The sequence below is a fragment of the Calliphora vicina genome, chromosome 5, assembly GCF_958450345.1.
Source record: "Calliphora vicina chromosome 5, idCalVici1.1, whole genome shotgun sequence".
NCBI lineage: Eukaryota > Metazoa > Arthropoda > Insecta > Diptera > Calliphoridae > Calliphora > Calliphora vicina.
In genome coordinates, this window is record NC_088784.1 from 99,503,182 (window position 1) to 99,519,966 (window position 16,785).

The 16,785-nt window shown below is 34.3% G+C and overlaps 2 protein-coding genes across 2 annotated transcripts; one reads left to right on the top strand and one right to left on the bottom strand.

Annotated features, from left to right (window-relative positions):
- The first annotated feature begins 948 nt into the window (after window positions 1-948).
- Window positions 949-10,169, top strand: Prp8 (pre-mRNA processing factor 8). Its single transcript, XM_065512563.1, has 11 exons — window positions 949-1,086; window positions 1,311-2,387; window positions 2,456-2,581; window positions 3,174-3,596; window positions 3,672-3,889; window positions 3,966-4,192; window positions 4,273-5,290; window positions 5,563-6,136; window positions 6,208-6,358; window positions 6,426-6,602; window positions 6,668-10,169. The coding sequence occupies exons 2-11, from the start codon at window positions 1,348-1,350 to the stop codon at window positions 9,902-9,904; spliced, it is 7,191 nt and encodes a 2,396-aa protein (XP_065368635.1). The 5' UTR covers window positions 949-1,086; window positions 1,311-1,347; the 3' UTR covers window positions 9,905-10,169.
- A 1,931-nt stretch (window positions 10,170-12,100) lies between these two features.
- Window positions 12,101-12,776, bottom strand: LOC135961856 (dynein axonemal light chain 4). The gene is made up of 3 exons (XM_065513481.1): window positions 12,604-12,776; window positions 12,441-12,524; window positions 12,101-12,381 (listed from the first exon to the last, which is right to left on the bottom strand). Exons 1-3 carry the CDS (start codon window positions 12,673-12,675, stop codon window positions 12,217-12,219), a joined length of 321 nt encoding a protein of 106 aa, XP_065369553.1. The 5' UTR covers window positions 12,676-12,776; the 3' UTR covers window positions 12,101-12,216.
- Window positions 12,777-16,785: the final 4,009 nt, after the last annotated feature.

Here is a 16,785-nt window from a genome sequence, read left to right on the forward strand (position 1 = left end):
TTTTATATACCCCTTCACCAAAGTATATTTTAAGATAAATATCAAAAACAATTTTCGGTGATGAAATGTACATATTCAGTAATTTTTCTTTTGTAATATATATTTATTGGCCTATTGAGGCTTTTTTATATTACTTGTATTTAAATAAATAAATAAATATGGACATTTTTTTTCTTTTAATTGTTGGTGAAAATTTGTTTGGTTAAAACAAATATTTAAAAAAATAAATTTGTGCGAAAAACTAATTTTTTTGGTGAGAAAAAAAAATTCGGGTTAACATTGTTTTTTTTAATTGTAGGTGAAAATTTGTTTGGTTAAAAAAATTGTTGTTAAAAAAATATTTAGGTGGAAAACATTTTTTTGGTGAAAAAAAAATATTATTCCGGATTTTGACCCATTTTCGGTCCGAATTTCTAATGCGTTATATACGCCGTCGGAAAGGCCGTTTGTGGGCAGATTTTCTCGAATTTAAATAGCAACTGAACTGGCACTATAGCGGCTACATTGATGTTGATTTTAACAGATAGACAGACATTACTAAATCGACTCAGCTATCTACAAGGATTCAGGATATAAAAATTAATAAATTTTCAGGAATTTGAATGAATTCGCCATGACTTTCACCTTGTATAAAATCAACTTGGCTGCTTCGCTTGGCAGTGCATGTTGCCAGATTTAATTTATCCTTATATTGATGATTTCTAATTTAACCATTTATATAGTTTTGTTTGTCAAAATTATAAAAATTTATGAAAAAGAACAAAAATAAATAATTACTTACTTTTCTTCCAAAACAATTATTTTCGAAAAAAAAATGGAAAGTTTGTAATGGCAACGCTGTTTTTTGATTTCGCTTTGGATGTGGATGTAAAAACGCTTTAAAAAACATTTCCCCCCGCTAAATTGATTTAAAAATCGCTAAATTTGAAAATAATATCAATAGATTACCAACACTGCTGCCGCCTTGCTTTTAGAAAAACGTTTTCTTAATTGTGTGCTAGTGATTTTTTTATAATTTATTAATTATTTTCATTTAAAAAACCAAATAATTGTGGTAAAAATATAAAATAGATAGAAATACATCATGTGAGTATAAAATTGTATAAAGAAAAGTGATTTTTATGAGCTAAATTCGTGTTGTAAAATTTTCAAGAAAAGTGATGTATGCTTTGTCGGCAAAAGAAAAAAAAAATATGTGTCTCGACGCCGCAAAATAAAAAGTCGCATTTTGAGACTTCTACGAGAAAGTGATTGGGAAAAATTTGTTCGTTTTTTTTTTTTTGTCTAATGTAATAATATTTGTTTTTCAGACTACTGTATGATTAGAGGTGGCGAATTTTTTATAAAATGTCTATACCTCCATATATGATACCGCCCAATGCTTGGGCGGCTCAAATTATGGCTCAGCAGCAGGCGCAAGCTTATGCTGCAGCAGCCCAAGCCCAACAAGCACAGATGCATGCTCATCAAATGGCCAACCAAATACAGCAAATACCTCCTCCCGGAGCACCTCTACCGCCTCCACCCCAACAAGTAGGGATGCCGCCGCAAGCACTTCAGTCTCAATTAGGCCAGATTCCTACTCCAAAACCGGATATGCCGGAGGAAAAACTGCAAGAAAAGGCCATGAAATGGCAGCAATTACAATCGAAGCGTTTTGCCGACAAGCGTAAATTTGGCTTTGTCGATGCCCAAAAAGAAGACATGCCTCCAGAACATATACGTAAAATTATACGCGACCACGGTGATATGACATCGCGTAAATACCGACATGACAAGCGTGTCTATTTGGGTGCTTTGAAGTACATGCCTCATGCAGTACTGAAACTTTTGGAAAATATGCCCATGCCCTGGGAACAAATAAGAGATGTACAAGTTCTTTATCACATAACTGGCGCCATAACCTTTGTCAATGAGATACCATGGGTAATAGAACCCGTTTATATAGCCCAATGGGGTACAATGTGGATTATGATGCGTCGTGAAAAACGTGATCGTCGTCATTTTAAACGTATGCGTTTTCCTCCGTTCGATGATGAAGAACCTCCTCTAGACTATGCCGACAATGTGCTAGATGTTGAACCTTTAGAAGCCATACAAATTGAATTGGATCAAGATGAAGATGGTTCGGTCCACAAATGGTTCTATGACCATCGCCCTCTTGTTGGTACACCGTACGTGAATGGTTCTACTTATCGTAAATGGAATTTGACCCTACCCCAGCTGGCCACCTTATATCGTTTGGCCAATCAGTTGCTTACTGATTTGGTGGATGATAATTTCTTTTATCTCTTTGATCCAAAAAGTTTCTTTACTGCTAAAGCTTTAAATATGGCCATACCTGGAGGTCCGAAATTTGAACCTTTAATAAAAGATCATAATGTTGGGTATGTTTTTTTTTTAGATTTTATTTTCCCTAAGCTGTATTTAATTCTTTAATTTATGTTTATTTCAGAGATGAAGATTGGAATGAGTTTAATGACATTAACAAAGTTATTATACGTCAGCCTATACGTACAGAATACAGGATTGCATTCCCTTATCTTTACAATAACATGCCCCATTTCGTACACCTTTCATGGTAAGTTTTTGTTTTATAAATTGGATTTACATACATACTTTTATTCAATTCCATCACTTAAAAACGAAATCAAAATTTTAAAGATTCATTTTGATTAATTTTAAATAAAAGTGAAATATTAAAACCAACCTTATAAGAAATATTACTACTACCATTTAATTATTACAACATTATTCATTAAACAATTTTAATTTGAAGGTGATTTGTTAACGCAAGTATTCAATTGAAAAGCCATTCATGTTATGCTGCTGGACAAATCGAACATTTTGTAAAAGAAAATATAAAGTATACTATCATATATTTTAAAAATAACTAAAACTATGGAAAAGTATACTGCGACAGTAAATTCTAATCGGACGTGAAAATATGAGTATAGAAAGACAAATACAGAAGTCGACAAAATAATTTTGTATGGTGAAATCCGATTTATTATATTTTCAATTTGAAAATTGATTATGAAAAAAGGCCTTTTATATTTACATGAACATTATATTATAATGTTTCATATATGGAATATTAAATAAAAAATTTAGATATATTCTTGGATTTCTATGCACACACTCAAAAACAACCATACCCCTTACATTTGCAGGTATCATACACCCAACGTTGTATATATCAAAACAGAAGATCCTGATTTGCCAGCCTTCTATTTTGATCCTTTAATCAATCCAATTTCGCATCGCCATGCTAATGTTACAAAAATACCTGAACCATTGCCCGATGACGATGAAGATTTTTCGCTGCCCGAAGAAGTCCAGCCATTTTTGCAAGACACTCCCTTGTATACGGACAATACAGCTAATGGTATTTCATTGTTGTGGGCGCCAAGACCTTTTAACTTAAGATCTGGTCGTTGTAGAAGAGCTATTGATATACCCTTGGTGAAATGTTGGTATAAAGAACATTGTCCTCCTGGACATCCGGTTAAAGTACGTGTCAGTTATCAAAAACTATTGAAATATTATGTTTTGAATGCTTTAAAACATCGTCGACCAAAACCCCAACGAAAGAGGTGGGTTTTTTAATAGAGAATTTGCGTATGATTTGAAAATTCTATATATTTCTTTATTTTCTTTCTATAATACAGATATCTCTTCCGTTCCTTCAAGTCTACAAAATTCTTCCAAACTACTACTCTAGATTGGGTAGAGGCTGGCTTACAAGTCTGCCGTCAGGGTTACAATATGTTGAATCTTTTGATTCATCGTAAAAACTTGAATTATCTGCATTTGGATTATAACTTCAATTTGAAACCAGTAAAGACCTTGACCACCAAAGAACGTAAAAAGTCCAGATTTGGTAATGGTAAGTAAAATAGCAACAAAAAAAATTATTTTCAGTTTGCAGTTTTTACATTTCATTTTGCATGTCTTTTGTTTAGCTTTCCATTTGTGTCGTGAAATTTTACGTCTTACGAAATTGATTATTGACTCTCATGTTCAATATCGATTGAACAATGTCGATGCCTTCCAGCTGGCTGATGGTCTACAATATATATTTGCTCATGTGGGTCAATTGACGGGCATGTATCGTTACAAGTACAAGCTTATGAGACAAATTCGCATGTGCAAAGATTTGAAGCATTTGATCTACTATCGTTTCAACACGGTAATTAAATTTATACGAATTTTAATTTAAAAATCCGAAATTTTGAATGCTTTTTTTGTTTTCTTTTTATTTATTTTCAGGGTCCCGTGGGTAAGGGTCCTGGTTGTGGTTTCTGGGCTCCTGGTTGGCGTGTTTGGCTTTTCTTTATGCGTGGCATTACTCCTCTATTGGAACGTTGGTTGGGCAACTTACTTTCGCGTCAATTCGAAGGTCGTCACTCGAAGGGTGTTGCCAAAACAGTAACCAAACAGCGTGTTGAATCACATTTCGATTTGGAATTGCGTGCATCCGTTATGCATGACATTGTCGATATGATGCCCGAGGGTATAAAACAAAATAAGGCCAGAACCATTTTACAACATTTATCTGAAGCTTGGCGTTGTTGGAAAGCCAATATCCCCTGGAAGGTACCTGGCCTGCCCATACCCATAGAAAATATGATCTTAAGATATGTGAAAATGAAGGCTGATTGGTGGACCAATACAGCTCACTACAATCGCGAACGTATACGTCGTGGTGCTACAGTCGATAAAACTGTATGCAAAAAGAATTTGGGACGCTTAACACGTCTCTATCTGAAGGCAGAACAGGAACGCCAACATAACTATTTAAAGGATGGTCCCTATATATCACCCGAAGAGGCGGTAGCTATTTATACCACCACGGTACATTGGTTAGAATCGCGTAGATTTGGTCCCATACCCTTCCCTCCTCTGTCCTACAAACACGACACAAAACTTTTGATTTTAGCATTGGAACGTCTTAAAGAAGCCTACAGTGTCAAGTCACGTTTAAATCAAAGTCAACGTGAAGAATTAGGTCTAATCGAACAGGCCTACGATAATCCGCATGAAGCTCTATCACGTATCAAAAGACATTTGCTTACGCAAAGAGCTTTCAAAGAAGTTGGCATTGAATTTATGGATCTTTATAGCCATCTAATACCGGTGTATGATGTTGAACCTCTGGAGAAGATCACCGATGCCTATTTAGATCAATATCTATGGTATGAAGCTGATAAGAGACGTTTATTCCCGCCATGGATTAAGCCAAGTGATACAGAACCACCACCACTATTGGCTTATAAATGGTGTCAAGGTGAGTGCTATTTCGCAATGAGAGTGTTTTAAGTGTGATTGTGCTAACTATGCCTTATCTTCGTGTGATTTGAAGCAAGGTGATTTGTATATGAAATCCCCTTGTTGCAAACCTCACGCTGATGGGGTATTGAAAATAATGGTGAAAAGTTTAAGTTTAAAAATAAAACAAGTAACAGTGAAAAAATCAAGATAGTTGCCATTTTGGATACATTTATTGATGTATCATATAAAGTTATCAATATTTGTTTTTCTTTATTTAATTTCTCCCAGGTATAAATAACCTGCAAGACGTCTGGGATGTTAGTGAAGGGGAGTGCAATGTTTTATTGGAAAGTCGTTTTGAGAAACTTTATGAGAAAATCGATTTAACGCTACTCAATCGTTTGTTGCGTCTTATTGTCGATCATAATATTGCCGATTATATGACAGCTAAAAACAATGTGGTCATCAATTATAAGGACATGAATCATACCAACAGTTATGGCATTATACGAGGTCTACAATTCTCTTCGTTTATTACACAATATTACGGTTTAGTTTTGGATCTGCTGGTGCTCGGTTTGCATAGGGCTAGTGAAATGGCTGGACCACCACAAATGCCAAATGATTTCCTAACTTTCCAAGATACGCCCACAGAAACAGCTCATCCAATACGTTTGTATTGTCGTTATGTTGATCGTGTTCACTTGTTCTTTAGATTTAGTGCCGAAGAAGCTAGAGACTTGATACAACGTTATTTGACCGAACATCCAGATCCGAATAATGAAAATATCGTGGGTTATAATAATAAAAAATGTTGGCCACGAGATGCTCGTATGCGTTTAATGAAACACGATGTTAATTTGTGAGTTTTCTTTTTATTTCTTTTTAAATTTATTGAAATGTTTTAAATTTTAATATTTTTTTATTTTTAAGGGGTCGTGCTGTTTTCTGGGATATTAAAAATCGTTTACCCCGCTCTGTTACTACCATTAATTGGGAAAGTACTTTTGTCTCTGTCTATTCTAAAGACAATCCCAATCTCTTGTTTAACATGTGTGGTTTTGAGTGCCGTATTTTACCAAAGGTTCGAGAATTTTTTAAATTAGTTGTGAATGATTTCTTATTTTTTTTTTTATTATTTGTATTTTTAGTGTCGCACCCAAAATGAAGAATTTACACATCGTGATGGTGTTTGGAATCTACAAAATGAGGTGACAAAAGAACGTACAGCCCAATGTTTCTTACGTGTGGATGATGAGTCCTTGGGTCGTTTCCATAATCGTGTTAGGCAAATTTTAATGGCTTCTGGTTCTACAACTTTCACCAAGGTAATTGAGATTTTATTTGGTTATCTGTTAAACTGATTTTAATATTATTTTTTGTTTGTATTCAGATTGTTAATAAGTGGAATACCGCTTTAATTGGTTTAATGACTTATTTCCGCGAGGCTGTCGTCAACACTCAAGAACTTTTAGATCTTTTGGTTAAATGTGAAAATAAGATACAAACCCGAATAAAGATTGGCTTGAACTCTAAAATGCCTTCTCGTTTCCCGCCGGTGGTGTTTTACACACCCAAAGAATTGGGTGGTTTAGGCATGTTGAGTATGGGTCACGTTTTGATACCCCAGTCCGATTTGAGATGGTCCAAACAAACTGATGTGGGCATTACACATTTTAGATCAGGTATGTCCCACGATGAGGATCAATTGATTCCAAATCTTTATCGTTACATACAACCATGGGAGAGTGAATTCATCGACTCTCAACGCGTATGGGCTGAATATGCTTTGAAACGTCAAGAGGCTAGTACACAAAACAGACGTTTAACTCTAGAGGACTTGGAAGATTCATGGGATCGTGGTATACCCCGTATCAATACACTTTTCCAAAAAGATCGTCATACATTGGCATACGACAAAGGTTGGCGTATACGTACAGAATTCAAACAATATCAAGTGCTCAAACAAAATCCATTCTGGTGGACACATCAGCGACACGATGGTAAATTATGGAATTTGAATAATTATCGCACGGATATGATACAGGCTTTGGGAGGTGTTGAGGGTATTTTGGAGCACACCCTCTTTAAGGGTACTTACTTCCCCACTTGGGAAGGTCTTTTCTGGGAAAAAGCTTCTGGTTTTGAAGAGTCCATGAAATATAAGAAATTGACCAATGCTCAGCGTTCTGGTTTAAATCAAATTCCTAATCGTCGTTTTACATTGTGGTGGTCACCCACCATTAATAGAGCCAACGTTTATGTGGGTTTCCAAGTGCAACTGGATTTAACGGGTATTTTCATGCACGGTAAGATACCCACTTTGAAAATTTCCCTAATTCAGATTTTCAGAGCCCATTTATGGCAAAAAATACACGAATCTATTGTTATGGATTTGTGCCAGGTCTTTGATCAGGAGTTGGATGCTTTGGAAATTGAAACGGTTCAAAAGGAGACTATACATCCGCGTAAATCGTACAAAATGAACTCATCTTGTGCAGATATTTTGCTTTTCCCCGCCTACAAATGGAATGTTTCGCGACCTTCGTTGCTGGCCGACACTAAAGACACCATGGACAACACTACCACCCAGAAATACTGGTTGGACATACAACTGCGTTGGGGTGATTACGATTCACATGATGTTGAACGTTATGCCAGAGCGAAATTCTTGGATTACACCACCGACAATATGTCCATCTACCCCTCACCAACAGGTGTGCTTATAGCCATCGATTTGGCCTATAATTTGCATTCGGCTTATGGCAACTGGTTCCCTGGTTGCAAGACTCTCATACAACAAGCCATGGCCAAGATAATGAAAGCTAATCCCGCCCTGTATGTATTAAGAGAACGTATACGCAAGGCTTTACAATTATACTCCTCCGAGCCTACCGAACCCTACTTGAGCTCCCAGAATTATGGTGAGTTGTTCTCCAATCAGATCATTTGGTTTGTGGACGATACAAATGTGTATCGTGTCACTATTCACAAGACATTTGAGGGTAATTTAACCACCAAACCCATAAACGGTGCAATTTTCATTTTCAATCCTCGTACGGGTCAACTGTTTTTGAAGATTATTCATACTTCGGTGTGGGCAGGCCAGAAACGTTTGGGTCAGTTGGCCAAATGGAAAACGGCTGAAGAAGTTGCTGCCCTCATTCGTTCATTGCCCGTTGAAGAACAACCTAAGCAAATTATCGTCACCCGTAAGGGTATGTTGGATCCTTTGGAAGTACATTTATTGGATTTCCCTAATATCGTCATTAAGGGCTCCGAGCTGCAATTGCCATTCCAGGCTTGTTTGAAAGTAGAGAAATTTGGTGATTTAATTCTCAAAGCCACCGAGCCTCAAATGGTTTTGTTCAATTTGTACGATGATTGGCTCAAGACTATATCCTCCTATACAGCATTCAGTCGTTTGATATTGATTCTACGGGCTTTACATGTGAACACCGAAAGAACGAAAATCATCCTTAAACCCGATAAGACCACTATCACCGAGGCCCATCACATTTGGCCAACACTAACGGACGAAGAATGGATTAAAGTTGAAGTACAATTGAAAGATTTGATTTTGGCTGATTATGGTAAGAAGAATAACGTCAATGTAGCCTCACTAACGCAGTCGGAAATTCGTGACATTATTTTGGGTATGGAAATTAGTGCACCTTCAGCCCAGAGACAGCAAATAGCAGAAATTGAAAAGCAAACAAAGGAACAAAATCAATTGACGGCCACCACCACAAGGACAACCAATAAACATGGTGATGAAATCATCACCTCAACCACCTCAAATTATGAAACACAAACCTTTAGCTCGAAAACTGAATGGCGTGTCAGAGCCATATCGGCTACAAATCTTCATCTTCGAACAAATCACATCTATGTCAGCTCAGATGACATTAAAGAAACCGGCTACACCTATATATTGCCCAAAAATATTCTCAAGAAGTTTGTAACCATCTCGGATTTGAGAGCTCAAATTGCTGGTTATTTATATGGCGTAAGTCCTCCAGATAATCCTCAGGTGAAGGAAATTCGTTGTATTGTCATGCCTCCGCAATGGGGTACACATCAAACCATTAATCTACCCAATAGCCTGCCCACTCATCAATACCTAAAAGATATGGAACCTTTAGGTTGGATTCATACACAACCCAATGAATTACCTCAACTATCACCGCAAGACATTACCACACATGCGAAAGTAATGCAAGAAAATTCCACCTGGGACGGTGAGAAAACCATCATCATAACTTGCTCTTTTACGCCTGGTTCGTGTTCTCTGACAGCCTATAAATTGACACCATCCGGCTTTGAATGGGGCTCTAAGAATACCGACAAGGGTAATAATCCCAAGGGTTATCTACCATCCCATTACGAAAGAGTACAAATGCTGTTGTCCAACAAATTCCTCGGCTTCTTTATGGTCCCCTCCCAGGGCAGCTGGAATTACAATTTCATGGGTGTTCGCCATGATCCCAACATGAAATACGATTTGCAATTAGCAAACCCTAAAGAATTCTACCATGAAATTCATCGTCCCTCACATTTCTTACTATTCGCCAACTTGGAGGATGGTGGTGATGCTTCCGGAGCTGATCGTGAAGATGTATATGCCTAAAAAAATTTTAATTTCGTTTAGTTTAGTTCTTGTGTTTTTCTAACATAGATTTAGTGCATAAAAAAAATTTATAATTAAGAATTTTAGTTTTAAACGTGTTTATTTTTATTATAAATTAAAAAAATTGCAAAGAAAAATACACTAAAAAGTAATATCACTTTAATTTGAAATTAAAATTACCCTTTTAGCCAAGTGGTTTAAAACTTATTAAGACTTTTGAATATTTTCATTCAATAAATTGCAAATATTTTATTATTAAAAATAATGTTGATTGCTGCTTTATTTCAAAGGGGTTTTAATTTTTAGGAGCGAAAGTTTGTGGTGTGTGCTTCAAAAAGTTGTTGAACTTACAATTACTAGTTTGATGATTTCAAGGTAAGCTAAACGATGTGGATGTGGATTTGATTCGGTCATGATTATTTCGAGTTAGAAAATTGTTAATTTTCAAACTATATTTACGAAACTCAGTTTTTCCGATTTTTTTAAAAATTTTTAATTTTATCTCTTCCAAAAATTAGATTTGTCGCGGTAATTAAAATATGTATTTTTTGTGAGATGATTTCATCGTTGGAGTCAAATCTCTTTCCGCCTAGACATTTCTTCAGGTTTGGAAACAAGAAATAGCCACTCGAGGCTAAATTCAGATAATAGGGCCGATTTTTTTTTATAATTCATTGATTTTTGCCATGGAAACTTCACATGTGTATACTCTTTTGTGCACATTGTGAGCAAACGCGGCAGCCATGTTGCGGAAAGCTTTCGCATACCCAAGTGATCATTCAAAATTGAAACCACTGAGAAATATAAGATGCCTATCGCTTCAACAATCTCCCGCACATTCAATCTCCGATCGGCCAACACCATATCGTGATTTTGTTCAGTTGTCAACTAGCCGTCAGAACGTTCGCCATCTTTAGTGCTTGTTAGCCTTTATATCAGTGATGTTTTTTTCCGGAAAAAAGAATGCATCATGAGCAGACGAAATTCATTTAGTTCAAATTTCTCCTCATGTCACGAGGTAGTCTGTTATCAATGGCCGCCAAACACAAACTAAATGACGCAGTTTGTTCAAATTTTGACAGGAGCCAAGTTGACAAGAGCAGTGTTGGCCTTTCACTTTAGAGCCGGGAAATTCAAAAATCGCGGACTTATTGACCCACCCTCGTACTTGGCCCTTAGAGATATAAATTACTAAAAAACCACGATTATTTTGATTTTTATACTCTTCACCTTCGTGAGAAGGGTATATATAAGTTTGTCATTCCGTTTGTAATTTCCACAATATAATTTTCCGACCCTAGATAGCGGATTCGATTAAGCCATGTCCGTCCATCTGTCTGTTGAAATCAACTTTCCGGAGCCCCCAAATAACTTACATACACGATTCATACATCATTATCTCCGGCTCGGTTGCTATTTAAAGTCGAGAAAATCGGTCCACAAATGGCTGAGATATAAGGAAAAAACCAGGACAACCTCGATTTTTGACCTATATCTGGATTACTAGGTCATTAATATAGAGAATATGGATATCTAATGACAGATATTTTAAAGACCTTTGCTACGACGTATATAAGACCATAGTAAGTTGGACCTACAATGGGTCAAAATCGGAAAAAAAAAATTTAACCCGAATTTTTTTTCAACAAAAGTTTTTTTTCGCTAAATATTAAAAAAAAATTAAAAAAGAAAAAAAATTTTTTTTAAATTTAAAAAATTAAAAAAAAGAATTCGTAAAAAAATTAAAATAATAACTTTGGAAAAAAAATAAATTTTGTGTACCTAAAAATATTTAAAATTTTTTGAAGTATAATTTGGTGAAGAATAAGATTCGGCACAAAGTTGTTATTTCACCAAAAAAAATTTTCTAATTTTTTCAACGATTCAGCACAGCTTATTAGAAAACACTAAAATAAAGTTCACACTCAATGTGGTTCATATTAATTAATACCTTGTGTTTAAATTGGGTAGTTTAATTTCCTGAAATCCTTGGTTCTCTTCTATAATTTTTGTGAATGTTGTATTGATATTAAATAAATAAATATGTTCATTACTTTTTAATCAGGTCAGCAGCAATTTGTACTTTAATATAAATATTAACCAAATAGAAGCCGCCTTCTTGTTTATTGATAAAATATAAAACTTATTTTATCACCATAACAACTTTAAACGTAGAAAATAACACAAATGCAATCATTTATTTTATTTGTTTTATTTAACTTTAAAAAAAGGAGATTTATAAAAATATTTATTTTTAATGGACATTTTAAATTTTATTAAATAGATGTATTATTAAAGTATATGAAAAATTACTAAGAGCACTTCCACAGCAATATAGCTAAATTGCCGGCAAAAAATAAATATAAAATATTTTTAGTCTCAAAAGTTATTTCAAAACCGAAACCTTCACCCACTACCACATGCCAATAAATGCCGAACTTTTTATCCATTGTTTCTTTAATAACCCGGGCAGCTTGCTAAATAATGAAAACACAGTATTTAATTTATAAAATTTTGTTTAAATATAAAAACTGACCTCATAATTGGAGGAATATTTCTCACAAGCCGTTATGCTCAATTCAATAGCTTCGGTGCGCATTTCCTCATTCATATCTGAATGCTTTTAAGGATTAAAAAAAAAAACATTTATCATTTATTTGATTTTTGTTTTAGTCTTTAAAGTTTTTGTGGATCTTTACCTTAACTAAAGGATAAACGTGTATAATTTTCTTATCGGCTTCTTTTTCCGGATTGCCGCCATCATCTGCCATTTTATTTTCAGGTTAGTTTTTTAAATTCTATTTTGATCTTAAATATTTGAATATTTTTTTCAAATTTTTTTTATTATTTTATTTGTTAGACTTTTATGTTTTTGTTACTTTATTCTCCAGTGTTTATAAAACTTGTATTTATTTGTGGGTTCACAACTCATTAATGACTTATTCTTAGAAACTAAAGAGCTTCTTGACTCCCCTTGTTGGCCGTAATATCCTTTAGTCATTTGTTTTTATTTTATTTGAAAAGAAGAAAACCACTTGTGAGTTAAAGAGAAACGCATGCGCCAAGTTTCACCCGCAATGGTTAACATTTTTCACAAATTTCTATATGGGTGTTTCAATAAAATCAACAAGAAATTATTGAGCACATTCATTTTAAATACTCATTTCTAATCAACTTTTTATACCCTTTACCATGAGTGGTAAGGGTATATGTACACATCTGCTCAAAATAATAGATACACCAAAATTTATTTTTTAAAAACGAAAAAAAATAATGGTATATTGTAAAATTATAAAAAAAATTCAGTCGATTTTTATTTATAGTTAAAAGGAGAGTAAAAAACAAAAACAAAATATTTCATAATTAATAATAAATATTATAAAGTAAATTAAATTTCTTAAATTTCGAAAAATTTGGTGCTCATAATAATAGATACATTTTTAAAAATTCTTATTAAACAAAAGCTAATAAATTTTATCTTAAAAAAATTAGTTTATTATTAAAGTAAAGCTAGTATCCAGTATATCCACCTTTGTTTTGTAAAACTTTCTCCACTCTTCTGGGCATACTGGATATCAAGTTCTGACACTTCTCCAATGGAATCTCGTACCATATTTTTTGCGTTTTCTCCCATAAATCGTCTTTATTTTTGAAAACTTCCTTCGAAAGCCTTATCTTTAATTCACTCCACAAGTTTTCTATTGGGTTTAAATCAGGGGATTGGCTGGGCCAGCTTAAAACAGGTACGTAATTCTCCAAGAACCAGTTTTTAACTAATCTTGAACTATGTTTTGGGTCGTTGTCCTGCTGGAATGTCCATATTAATGGCATATTTTCCGATGCATATGGAAGCATTACGTTTTCCAATATGTCTCTATACCCACTAGCATTCATGGTATCTTCTATTCGGAATATCGGACCAACACCATTCCATGAAAAGCAACCCCAAACCATTATGTTTCCCCCGTCATGTTTTACCGTCTTTTTTGTAAATTTAACGTGGAATTCTTTTCCTTTTGGTCGGCGTACATTTCTTTGGCAGTCGTTTCCAAACAAATTTATTTTTGTTTCGTCGCTCCATAAAATATTTCTCCATTTTTTTTCGCCTTCACACCCGGACCATTGTAAGTGCTCTTTAGCAAATTCTAATCTTGTCTTGATATTTTTTTGGCGCATTAGTGGTACTTTTCTGGGACTTCTTCCCGGCAATTTAGCTTGTAAAAGACGACGATGAACTGTTTGTGGACTGATTTCGTTACATAGCTCCGCAGAAATAGCTTTCGATGATATGAAAGGGTCTTTTTTAACCATAAGGACGATCCGCCTATCTGTTTCTGGACTGGTTTTCTTTGGCCTACCGCGAGTTTCTCTTTTTTGTTTTTTAGATAAAGCATTTTGGACAAAATGTAAAGATCTTCCTATGCTCTTTGCTATTTCCCGTAATGATTTTCCTTGATTTCTCATCGTTTTAACAATTTTTTTCTCATCTTCGGTACAATGATGATTTCGTCCCATTTTCTTCAAAAGAGTCCTATTTTTTATAAAATTGTTGCTAAAATTTAAATTATACTTACTGTTTCACGTAAATAGGAACAAAAAATTGCACAAAAAAAAAATTGTATATAAACAAATTACAAATTACTGATGTGTATCTATTTTTATGAGCAAATAATTTTTTGTAATTCAAATAAATTCGTTTTTAAAAATCAACATGAAAGCAAATAGTTGCCAGATTTTTGACTGACATGACATTGCCAGATAGAAATTTTAATAATATGATGTATTCTTAACGCTTGCGAGGAAATTTTCAATGTTACCGCCATTTAAATTTTTTCCAATTAGGTGTATCTATTATTTTGAGCAGATGTGTATGTCTAAGTTTTTTATTCCGTTTGTAATTCACACATTTTTAATTTCCGACACCACAAAGATATAGATAACGGATTCGATACAGCCATGTTCGTCTGTCTGTTGAAATCCACTATCCGAAGCCCCCAAATAACTTCAGTCATGATTGATACATCAATGTATCGGATATAGTCCTGGTTCGGTTGCTATTTAAAATCAAGAAAATCGGCCCACTAATGGCTGATTTATAATTAAAAAACCACGATTAACCCGATTTTTTACCTATATATCTTTTACAATTTATATACATTAGGGCTATAACCAAATTTTTGGCCCTAGCATCGCGCGATGGCGACTGTTATGTTATTTAGAAAAACAATTATTTCCAAACTTTACCGCGAATTATGATGGAACTCCCCATATTTATACTCTCTGCTTGTTTATATTGCCGGAAGTATAATTGCACACACATGCAACGCACATTTGCAAAAACTTTATACGACTTCCTCCCTTAGACCATAAATTCATTGACAAAATTCCAAACAATAGACCAAAACATGTTTTTGTTTCATTGTTGTTGAAAAACACATACACTTTTCATCGTCCCCTCAGAGTGATTGTGATAATTTAACAAATCTGTTTTTGCACATGCAGTTAAATCCATCACCATTAATTTTATGTTTTATTGAGTTCATTTATCAAGTGATAAAAACAACAAAATAAAACATTCAACCCTTGTGTTTAAATGTGTTTGTAATAAAATTTGATAATATTCAACAATTTCTTGGAATTGGCATCTCAAACCTAAGTAAGATCAACAATTAACCCATTTATTTTAGCAGAAATAATTTTTTTTTAAAAATATTTAATTTTTATTTTTTTTTAAATAGTTTGCTTTCTACATACATTCACGATTCTCCAATTTTTTTATCCATTCCAAAAAATAAGATTTGTCGATGTCATCAAAATAGGCATTTTTGTGAGATGATTTCATCGTTGGAGTCAAATCACTTTCCTCCAGTGACATTTCTTCAGGTTTAGAAACAAGAAATAATCGCTCGGGCTAAATCCGGAGAATAGGACGGACGGAAATGGGCGTCCAGAACGTTCGGCATCTTCAGTGCTTGTACGGCCACAACGAAATTCAGTAAACCTTTTTTACCATTTAAATTGATGGTGCAGAGTTCCCATAGTATTTATCAAGCTTCTTTCTTAGCCTTTATTTGAGTGATGGTTTTTGCCGCAAAAAATAATTCCATTTTCTCCTCAAGTCACGAGGCAGTCTGCTATCAGTGGCTGTCACACACAAACTAAATGAAGCAGCTGGTTCAAATTTTGACAGGAGTCAACTGACAGATGCCCTTTGACAGGAGTGTGTTTCCCTTAAGAGCCGGGAAATTTAAAAAAATAGCGGACTTATTAACAACCCTAGTAGTTAAAAAAATCGAAGTTATCGTGGTTTTTTGCTTATTTCTCAGCCATTTAATGGTCGATTTTTCTCGATTTGAAATAGCAACCGAACCTGGACTAAGCCTGATATATTGATACATAAGGTAACACCTAGTATGTCTGTTGTCAAAAACCTTACTCTCGCAACAACAAAATACATGTTAGTTAATAAGTGTGTTCGCGTACTTTCCAGTAAAAAGTATACAGTAACTTTAATTTAGAGCGTAAAAATACATTTACTCTCAATCTAAAAAATATCCAAAAAATACGCGAACAACAATTTGTAACAATAAGTTGTATTTTATTATAAACTAGTTGACCGCCCCGGCATCGCCCGATTGCTCTTCAAGTTTCTCCAACCCGCATACTCCAGCCTGTTCTTATTTATTTGCAAATAAAATATCTAAATATGCATACTGCATACTTTAGGGAGCTTCTTTTTAACACTCTCATGCTCTCTCGTTACAAGTTTTTAAAAGTAAACGAACGGAATCCCGTAACTTCCAGTGATAATTTGAACAAATTATCAAGTACGCGAACACAACTAATTGTTTTGTTGTTGTATCAGACATATTATTTGTTGA

Bases quoted from the DNA above. Each gene is read 5' to 3' on its own strand.
- Prp8 (XM_065512563.1), top strand. From the start codon at position 1,348: ATGTCTATACCTCCATATATGATACCGCCCAATGCTTGGGCGGCTCAA. The intron at 4,193-4,272 runs GTAATTAAATTT...ATTTATTTTCAG, and splicing joins TCTACTATCGTTTCAACACG to GGTCCCGTGGGTAAGGGTCC. The intron at 6,359-6,425 runs GTTCGAGAATTT...TTGTATTTTTAG, and splicing joins AGTGCCGTATTTTACCAAAG to TGTCGCACCCAAAATGAAGA.
- LOC135961856 (XM_065513481.1), bottom strand. From the start codon at position 12,675: ATGGCAGATGATGGCGGCAATCCGGAAAAAGAAGCCGATAAGAAAATT. The intron at 12,525-12,603 runs GTAAAGATCCAC...AATCCTTAAAAG, and splicing joins ACGTTTATCCTTTAGTTAAG to CATTCAGATATGAATGAGGA. The intron at 12,382-12,440 runs GTCAGTTTTTAT...TTCATTATTTAG, and splicing joins AATATTCCTCCAATTATGAG to CAAGCTGCCCGGGTTATTAA.